Raw genomic sequence first — 10,633 nt, forward strand, 5'->3', positions numbered from 1 at the left:
TCATCACTAGCACATGCAACTATACACAGAGAACAATTAATTTAACTATTACCACATATTACACCCCAGGCCCCCCCCCCACCCTCCCCAAGAATGCACTGACACTTTTCTTGGCAATTTCTAGTTGTTATCTATAATATTTTATAATACTGGCGGGCGTGTTCTAGCGTGTATATTATATTCATAGTGGATGATATTGGATGATTGCGAAAGCACATGTTAGATGGGAGCTTTACTTTATTGTGTGAAAAAAGATATACATGCTATTTTCCATATTATGAGTGTTGTAAAACTAGAAAGTATGAAGCAAAAGTAACCCAAGAAAACACACGGAAAACATAAAGTGAAGCGTATTTCCATAATTCTGAATTACATGTACAATCAAATGGATTTCTCTCTCTGGTAAATAACAATACATAAAACAATTTTTTTTTTTTTCAATCCCTATATGAGCTGTTACATTTTTAGAGCTATGTCACAGATAAAACATATACTACAAAAAGATGCTCTGTAGAGTACACAAATAACTCCGCCAATATACCCCCCATATCATATATGAACTGACAATGAGGGTGTGAGGCAATGGTACAATGGGAGTGTAACAAAAAAAGAGAGGGGAGTAGAGCATATACTATGCCGATGTAGTGTATTTGGATCAGTGCTGCTTATTAATGTTTGAAAGCCAAAAGTCAGCGTAGCTATCTTATGAATGCTACACTAGGATACTGATAGATTTCATAGTATTTAGAGAAGAAAAGATTCAATAATTTTGAGACAAGAATAAACTAAAATAAAGATTGAGACATAAATCATGCTTACTTTAAAGTTGTAGGATGTTATTTTGTATATGTGTTATCTTATTCAAAGTAATGTTTATCATTTAATTTATATAGAACAAGGTACAAGATATTATTGGTAAGTTGTAAACGGCATGTTTGCTTAGTTACACTATAACCTTAGGGTAAAAAATATTGGTTGTAATTATTACTACTTCAAAATTACAAGCCTTAATCTTCTCAAATATTATATTTTCATATATGTACTTTTATGCCCAATTCATTGCAAGTAGTTTGTACAGTAATATTAGAAAGAAGAGATCGTTCGTCAATATCTCTGTTTGATATGCAACCGCGTTTATTCTCGCTCGTCACACAACCTGTCGAGATTGAAATTCAGTATGTGCGCTGTTATTAGCCTCCATATACCCCCCCCCCCCCCCCCCTTGTGTACCCCCCCCCCTATAGAAACGCGACCCCCCACCCTCCGCCAATTATTTCCTTACATCTAATCATGCATGGGAGCATGTAATACATTTGATGAAATAAAGCAACGGAAGATTGTAGAAAAAGTTGCAAAAAAAAAGTTAGTACAAATTTCACGCCGGAAAGATTGCGGATATCCCTGTGCGGGGTTAGAGACAATAACATCTTATAAAGCTTAGATAAATATGCCCTCCACTAATCAGTGTCAATAGAATCACCTTGTGATTTATCTCAAGACTATTAAATACGATCTATAGGTTAGACTTATTTCCCCACTTTATGAGAACTAAGAGCTGGAATACATATTGATAAGACCTATACAAACCACTTTATACATGACAGTATATATATATTTAACATAATCCGCATGATATCCAGTGACTTTGCCCATGTAATATTTTTGCGTGTCACTAGAGTAATATTACCTGGAGCATCTTTCATTGGCTGGAAATCCATTATGACGTCAGACAGCAATTCGCATGACGTCAGGATTTCGAGTACAGGGATCTGAGGAATTAGTAACAGTTTTATATAATTTATAGACCCATCAGAGCGCTCTCATGGAATTTTTTTATACGTTTTAAAGGTATAGATTTTTTAAAAAAAATCAGCAAAAATTATACTCTACATAGTATATCTAGTTGTAAAATTTATAAAATGTAACTAATTCTCAGATTCCTGTGGATTCGAGAACGCCGTGTGAAAAATAGCGGCATCTGCTTGGTTTTTGTAACGCATTTTTAACATGGAGATTCTTCAAAATGTATGTTGATGTAAGTTATGTGATAAAAAAACTATCTTTAAATGGGTTTTCATTTGATATAAGATTTTATGAAACTCGTCTCGAAGTTTTGATTTTTGCTAGTCTGATTTCTTTGACTGGTTTCATAAAATCTCATATGAAATGAATACTCGTTCATGGTCATGAATTACTTTTCTGGACCAGTACCGTAGTAGGCATAGTCACTTGAATTAGGATCTACTTATAAGTGGTAAATGCCAGTCGCAGGTCAAATAGCTTGTCCGAATTCATATCGATTTTACTTCAACAGCTCTTTAATCAATAACTTGTACAGCCAATTGAAAGTCTGTGAAGGTCACCAACGTTCTGATATCTTACTGATTTTATATCTTGTCATAAACCACCCACTATCTACAACATAGCTGACAATATTGTAGCTCAAAAGACTTTTAGACAGATAATGATGTCGCCATTAGAGCTACAATTGGTGCCTATTACTGCTAATGGAGCAAAGTAATAGTTATGCAAACCATTATTAAAACGTTTGCATGCATTTTATATCTGTACCTACTAGACAATAAAAATTAAACCGTATAAAATTTCAAATTCTCAGCTAGACATTATTATTTTTTATTTACATATACATATGAAGGCCTTTCTGAAGAGAATTTATACCAAAAGTCTTCAAATTATGAATTTGACGTCTTGTGAGCGGTACGGTAGATATCAAGAATGGTAGTTATGTTTGTTTAGGACAGCAACATTATGTAAATGCTTGTATATGCGTATATAGAAAATTGTGCCCGAATGATTTTCGGAGGCGCTGCTCCACTACGACACATAGGGACTAATTCATACCCGGCCGAAAGGTATAGTAGGCCGGGTACGTATATTCGTTCTATCAACACAGCATGATATAATACCTCATCACATTTCTTAATATTTAATACCTATGAACCAAGGTATCTCCCTCCAGAACACTACTCAAGACTGACCAATATAGAACTCTAGGTACATGTAGTCTGGCTGAAAAACAATAAATGTCAGAGAATTTTGCCCCTTGATAGGTTCTCTTAAATGACGATCATTTGAGCATTTTATTGTCATCTGGCTTTGCTCAATAAAAATCATTAGCTTTGAGCATTTTCTTTTCTTTTGGAATTTCATATATTCATTGTTTTTGTCTTTGCATTAATGTGGTTTCAAGTTGTGATGAAATATAATCATGCTGGCTCTTTAAGCAGATGAGTTCAATAACAACATAAAGATGTAAATATTGCCACCAGAGATTTATTGTCTCTCCAGCTCGTGGGGACACCACCATCCATCACACTGTAACAGATACCATCTCTCACCCTCCACAAAGGCACCATGAAGGGAAGTAAAAAGTGAAGATGAGGTGTAACTATATATATATTAATTTTTTTTGATTATTTAAACAAAATAACTTAAAAATATGATTGAACGAGTAATGGGTGGGAATCCACTAGATGAAGAAATGATAAAATATAATTTCCCTTCATTGGTGCTTCTTGGAAAAATTCCACAATAATATTGATACATGTAAAGGGACTAATAATGAATGAAATGAAGAAAATGAATTATAAATTCTATTAACGTACAACATACAAATGAAATGAGCCACAGTTACATTCTATCTAGATGGTGACCATATAGCCGATTTGTTTTACTTTGGCTTTTATATCAGTGTAACTAATGATTACCTAGTTACATTCATTTCTCCCTATATGTACCACACTGATTCATCAGTCACATTTTCTACCATAATTCTCTGTCTCTCAGCTTCACTTCAGATCTCGCTCTAATCACATCGAATAAAACCATCAAAACTCTCAAAAATGAATTCTTTTGAAGATGTTGATATTTTTGTTTTGCAGTTACATCATGAGATTTCGTTTTTTAAACATGACTTTTTGAAACGATAACTAGAATTTTAATAAATTAATAATAAAAGGATTAGTTTTCCTTTATACACTCCCTCTCTTTCACTGTTACCTGTTTGGTGACTCAATCAATTCTTTATGTTTTACTTCTCTGATTACAGCCTGGTTGACCTCATTGTACATAAAGATTGTCAAAATCCTGAATAACAAGGTCAACTAAGGTCAATCAAGGCTTACATATAGGTAATTAAGTTTCCTTAACAATAACAAGAGTATTTTCAAAATCATAATAAAACATTACACAAAGTAAGTTCTGATGTAATATCTTAATCATACTTGCATCCTGTGCATCACTTGATCAACAAATTATAGATAACATTTTTCGACATGGTCCTCATCAATATATTCGTCAAAGTCTTTCTATACATCTTATAGTGAAACGGCGCACTGTTAGAAATCAAAGGTTGGGAATTGGGCTCTAAAGAACCCTGTTAATAAACAAATAAATATTTAACAAACTCTTAATCATCTCAACAATCGTTCATGGAATGTTCTACGAGAGAAAAAAGCTTAAGATTCTTATACCAAAGGGAACCAGTATGTTCACAAATATACAAGATATAACTGTTACACACTTATGCATTATCAAATCATCGATTCACAAGTATACTGGATAAACTCAATATATGTACGCAATTCTAAATAATCGTGAATATTTATCATTCAACAATAACTTGTGGTTATAAATAAATATTTTATTGCCATTTACCATTGTGTTGGTTTCTGTGGTATATTTGTTTCTAACAGTGCGCCTCCCCACCTCGATTATATATACAGCAGGTGACTCCCGAATCTACATCTACTCGACATTGGATCTGCTGCCTCTCACATAGAACAAGTCTTGATTTAGACTTGTCCAGGTTAAAAGATCCTGTTTATATATTAAATATTTACACACAGTGTTCAAAGAAATAAAATCATATAAAGGAATATGGCATCTCTTTTTACATACATTAACTACAATACATACAAATGAAAGACATTTTTTTAGCATTTTTATATTTCTTTGTAATTTTTATAGATATAGATATTTTTTAATGTTTGGATTTTTTTTAAATATTTTTGTTATGTTGAACATATAATACACTATTTGTCTCTACAGACTGTCGCTGGTGGCAATTTTATATTATTTTTTTTGCTACTTGTATTCACTGATAAAACAGATTCATACCTTCCTCAAGCCCTTGGATTAAAACAACAGAAAACAAAATAAAATTGTCTACGGTTGGTAGGAGAAAATTAACACAGATTAATTAAATAAACAATGAATATATAACCACACTAATGCTATCAACAAAAATATATTAACTTCACTAAAACAACTAAATAAACTGCCTATATCAGTTATTTTCTCTTTTAACAACAATCTTGCTATCTATTTCAACAACAATCTTGCCAAGACAATTCGAAAACTATTAACTTACTGGCAACTTTTTCTCATTGCAAATCAATAACCAGCAGAAAATTATCACAGACTTTCATATGAAAACAAACCTAATTCATAGTCCATTGCACTTTACTTACGTCAACTTTCTCACTACATAATTAACTCAAACTAAAAGAAAACAAACAATAGTTATTTTGTTTCATAATACATACGATATAAGGGCTTGAGGGTGGCTGATTTGCAGGAGGCAATACTACACTTTAAATACAGTAAAAAACTGCAGTTTTCTTTCTTAGTAAATAAATACTCGTGTCTGGTAATCTTTGGGTAACTATTCTATCTAGTACTTCTAGTTTGCTTTGTGCAATAAATTATCTACCTTCAAGCATTATGCAAGGTTCATATGGCAAGAAAATCAATTAAGTTTCAGTTATCATTGATAAAATATGTAATTACATCAACTGAAAAGCTCTATTTCAATTTTTTGAAAGAAATGCCACGAAAATTAAAATACAGCAATTTGCTTTCTCAAATATCAAATCTGCACTATTCATGCTTTCTCGAAAATTAAGTCTGCACTATTCAACATGAAAATTTTGTGTTTGAGATCTTTCAGTAACGATATATTACTGAACCTTGTAAAAGCTTGGAGAAATAGATTAGACATTGTGCTTGATTAGTTGGCCGCTACAGGTGTAGGCTTAAGCTGTCCACCTGTTCCTTCAGTATCTTGGTGCAGTTCTGAGCCACACGACGCCCGTAGCAAGCTGCCATCACAACTTGAGTCATCGTTGTACAATCTCTTGATAGCGTCGGAAATATCGTCTTCTACCTCTTCGTCTGATTCGACTTGTTCAGCCTTCCTTTTCATGGTCTTGATACGACGAAGCGGGTGATGGGGTAGGAAGTGGTATCCAGTAGGAAGCAGGTGCTTTTCTACTAGGAAACGACTTACCAGCTCTCGGCACCAGACCAAGGTCTTATTGTCCATCTGTAAGAATATGTATGATGATTTATTGTAAAGCTGATAGCCTAATGACTTTTTTATTTACCTTTATGGAAGTTCAACACCTTTTTATAATTTAATCAGCATATTAAGATTTAAAGTTGGTAACTTTATACTATATATTTTAATTCGGAAACTTTACACTATAGGCAAAGTTAGAGTTGAAATTTCAAATGCAATCAAATAGAAAATACTAACACAAACATTATGTGATTTAAGCAAGGGTTCAGTTTCAAATCAACAAACGGATATATCTTGAAATTTACAGAATGTAAGATATATCTTTTTATTTATTGTAGATATTGAATAAGAGATGCTAGACAGCTAACGATAATTACCCCAGCCATCTGCTGTATCATAAGCATGATGGAGAACCAGTTCTGGGTAATCTGTTCCAGCTCCAAACTTAAAATGGCCAGACAGAGAACTGATGGTTTGAAGTTCTGCAGCCGGTGGTTACTGAGGCAGAAGAAGAGTTTCCGGGTGAGGACACCAAGATGTTGGGAGGGCGTCATGTCACTCAGGCCATCCAACAGTTGGGGGTGGTAACACATCAGCATAGCGTGGAGCTGTTGGGAAAAAATGTTATTTCAAAACATTTTCTGGAAAGATACTGATGTTTTCTCATTCATGAAACATGAGTTTTGAAATTACAAATAAGACAATTATAGCATGACCATTTAATTTTCAGATTCTATTTCCATGGCAGATCTAGAGGCATACAACATATAGAAGTACCTGTCATTTTGTAAATATTGACAAGAGAAAACATCATTGTTTTAAACCATTTTTGTTCATACTTAATTTGAACATAATTTCTATCTTAATTTTAAATGCAGAAATACAGATTTTCACCAGACCAATATTAAAGAGAGCACATGTACTTACAATGTGAAGAAAGTCAGTTGCTGTAACATATTTGATGTTCCAGTTAAGTTTGTTGAGAATCACTGCCTCCATCCTGAGAATTTCTGCTACAGAACAGGAAACTTGACTTCTCTTCACAAGATCCACGGTACACGGTATTACCTAAAATCAATTACAGAATGCAAGTAAAATAATGCAAGATATGGTAAATACAGAAGCACACATACAAACTCTCTTTTCTGAATCACCAAAATATCTTATTTCAGGATAGTTATCTTTTTCATGAAATTCTGTTTTAACTTCATACCTCATCTTCCTCTAGGGTCTTTGCTGCGATGAAATAGCAGCTGATTGTTACACAATGGAGATACTTGGGGCGAACCTGAAAATAAAATCATCTCAATGTCATTTCTGAAAAAACATTCATTTTAACATAACCATATGATCTAAGAGGAGCAATAGTGAATCGCATCATTTGAAGTATGAGGATTCTATTTATGGTATGCCATAGCAAAAATTGAAATAGAACTTAGAATTTCATTAATAATGTAAACAAATTTCTCATGTTTTATTATTCACTTAACTCCATAAAACCTACCAAGTACGTGTGCATTTCTCTTAACAAAATGAAAGTCAGTGAAATAATGTTTCTTCCATAATATATTACAAAATGTTTTATCTTGAAGTCTTATTTGTTCACAGCATCAGTAAATGCAACAACAACAAAAACCCGAAAAAACATACACATTTTTTAATACAGAGGTCTGTATTTAAATACCTTAACATGTTGCAGAAACTTGTCCAAAAGGTAAATACTGAGACAAACAGTTTCGGGAGAGAAATGGAAAGTATTGTTCTGGTATATAATCCAGGAAACAATCTCGTCTCTGTGTTGTCCTAGTACCTCCTGAAAAAGGAAAAGAAAAATTGTCAAATAAAACCGAAACCTACAATCACATATTTGATAAATATTTCTTATCAGGGGAACTAAAAAACATGGTGCAACACTGATGATTAACTAAATAATATATGTAGGCCTATACAGCTTTTATACAAACATTTTTCTTCATTCAAAATCATACAAATATAAACAAGTGTAACAACAAATGAAAATTGTGTTTGGTAAATATCAAATTTGTTTTTAAACAACATTTTATATTTTCAAACAACCAATTAAACATATGACATAATGTAAGTGAAGTCCACCAATTGAATGAATTTATTATAATCATATACAATAGAACAGTAGACCAGTACTTGAATAGGGACAAAATGTCAACTAGGTGTTTGTATTATACAACTACATGTATTAGTGAACACAGGAGCAATGGCCTGACCCATTTACCAGTCATTGTCCCTTCCAAATATGTTGACCTAGTTTCGAGTGAATGCAGGGACTACTTTTTCATGGGTGTGATCATGTGTGTAGCATATGTTTATGGGCTGGCAATGACCCAGATTTGAGAGGTCGTGAACAAGTGCATTCAACTGATTTCCTATATCATATACTTTGATTGAAAAATTTATCTGAATTTTACAGTTATACAATACTAAAATGTAAACACAAATAAATAAGTAAATTGATGTTGGAAATTACCAATGATATCTTATTCATTTGGGAAATACCTATAAATATTTAAATTACCTACCGTATGTGGCACACAGCCAGAAATTACAAGCGTATTACCTAGTAATTATCTTATGACAAGTGTGCATACATTGTTTAGTGGAATGTTTCATGAATGTATATATAAAGCTAATGTAACCACTGAGAACCCACCATGACAACAAAAACAAAGGAAGGATTCAAACATTCACACAGGTATTTAAATACCCTCTGTAATCTACAATGACTGTACTCAATAACATCTGAGGAAAATAAAGGTCCCTAGATTAAAGAGCAGATGATCTTAATCCACTTTAATCTAAATTTAAGAAGAAAAGATCTTTATAACTATTGTAAATATTATTGTATGCATATCCCTCCAGAATGAAATAAATGAAATAAAATGATACCAATGGTCAAGTTTTGCAGGATTTAATTGCCATATAAACTATTTTTTTTTTATCTAATAATGCAATCCCATTATGTTATTTATAAAAGTTTACTGGAAATAATGAAAGAAATATTACTGTATGTACATTAAATTACACTTGTGTAACTAGTTACATGATTGTAATTACCTGATGTTCATTGCCATGCATTTTGTAAGTCACAGGTTTCCATTGCCCTTGCTCCTTGTGAAGGGACTCCCCAAGCATCTGTAGCAAGTGCTTAGCACTGATACCACTGTGCAGCTTCATTCTGACCCCCAACTGTGCACCAAGCAACCTGAAATATATATATAAATCATAATTAAACACTAATAAATTAATCTATTAATTCTCCTACACAGGAATGAAAACACAAATGAATTTCCACACTTTTTATTCAATTTTCATTTTTTTAAAAATATTTAGCTATTTACACAACTTCAAATTTTTCCAGATTTTGAATTTTTTTAATCGAAAAAGAGATCCAAGAGGGATCTTGGCACCCACCATAAATTAATCTATGTCTGACAAATGAAAGAGGGATTTTTTTCTCTGCTTTTCATTTTTAAACTTCTGCTTTGTTTTGTATCCAACAGATTTAATCAGCATTTTAAAGAGTTTTGTATGAATATATGATCCAAGCTTACCTTAGGCAAAACTGTCAAATTTTATCAAGCATGAAGTCCTAGAAGTTATGGTAAAGTCATTTTGACATCATTCTTCCTGTCGATGTTAACTTAAAGTGTGGTCTGAACAATTATCGAGGTTAGACTATACCTAGAAACTATCCCTTGAAATGATGTAATTTATTGCATAGGTAGCAGAAATAGCTGGGATCCATGGAAACATCTAGACAATTCTAGAACGTAGTTCCCCATCCAATGACCTTGTCTTCAGGGAAACGTTCAGCCCCGATTTCGAACAATAAAACGTATGAAATGTGCGTAATATTATAAACCAGACACTAATATTAATCATTGTATTACTATTACTCAAATATTTAACACAAATATACTGTGATAACGATTACTAAAATCTGAGATTTTGACACAACGAAACAAAATGGCCATCCAGCTGATGCAAATTCACAGCAACTTGATAATCGGGCTTTGTTAACGAACTAGATAACGCACGCTTACCCGGATAAAACTGAAGGAAGAGAGTTGAACCAAAGCCTTCCCCTGGTCCATTAACGTAGCTCTTCTCACATCTAGATATTCAAACCTCCATTTTTCTGTTTAGGCGAAACTACCACAACGAAAATAGGAAGAATTCCTGTTGATATGACAAAGATATAAATAGAAACACCGCACGCATAATTTATGAGTAATTATTTATTTGTGTTAATACGCGTTTAACATCACATATCAA

General features: G+C 32.8%; 1 protein-coding gene across 2 annotated transcripts; it reads right to left on the reverse strand.

Annotated features, from left to right (window-relative positions):
* Nucleotides 1-5,027: 5,027 nt before the first annotated feature.
* LOC138327916 (cyclin-I-like) lies at nucleotides 5,028-10,559 on the reverse strand. 2 transcript variants are annotated; one of them, XM_069274371.1, is made up of 7 exons: nucleotides 10,402-10,559; nucleotides 9,413-9,560; nucleotides 8,007-8,135; nucleotides 7,536-7,610; nucleotides 7,250-7,390; nucleotides 6,700-6,930; nucleotides 5,028-6,346 (listed from the first exon to the last, which is right to left on the reverse strand). In XM_069274371.1, exons 2-7 carry the CDS (start codon nucleotides 9,530-9,532, stop codon nucleotides 6,032-6,034), a joined length of 1,011 nt encoding a protein of 336 aa, XP_069130472.1. In that variant the 5' UTR covers nucleotides 9,533-9,560; nucleotides 10,402-10,559; the 3' UTR covers nucleotides 5,028-6,031. The 2 variants fall into 2 exon arrangements, with proteins under 2 accessions (XP_069130472.1, XP_069130473.1); XM_069274372.1 differs by lacking the exon at nucleotides 10,402-10,559 and adding an exon at nucleotides 9,910-10,145.
* Nucleotides 10,560-10,633: the final 74 nt, after the last annotated feature.

This window comes from Argopecten irradians, chromosome 7, assembly GCF_041381155.1.
Source record: "Argopecten irradians isolate NY chromosome 7, Ai_NY, whole genome shotgun sequence".
In the NCBI taxonomy this organism is placed as follows: domain Eukaryota; kingdom Metazoa; phylum Mollusca; class Bivalvia; order Pectinida; family Pectinidae; genus Argopecten; species Argopecten irradians.

Bases quoted from the DNA above. Each gene is read 5' to 3' on its own strand.
- LOC138327916 (XM_069274371.1), bottom strand. From the start codon at position 9,532: ATGAAGCTGCACAGTGGTATCAGTGCTAAGCACTTGCTACAGATGCTT. The intron at 8,136-9,412 runs GTAATTACAATC...TTCCTTTTTCAG, and splicing joins TGCATGGCAATGAACATCAG to GAGGTACTAGGACAACACAG. The intron at 7,611-8,006 runs GTATTTAAATAC...TTTTATTTTCAG, and splicing joins AGTTTCTGCAACATGTTAAG to GTTCGCCCCAAGTATCTCCA.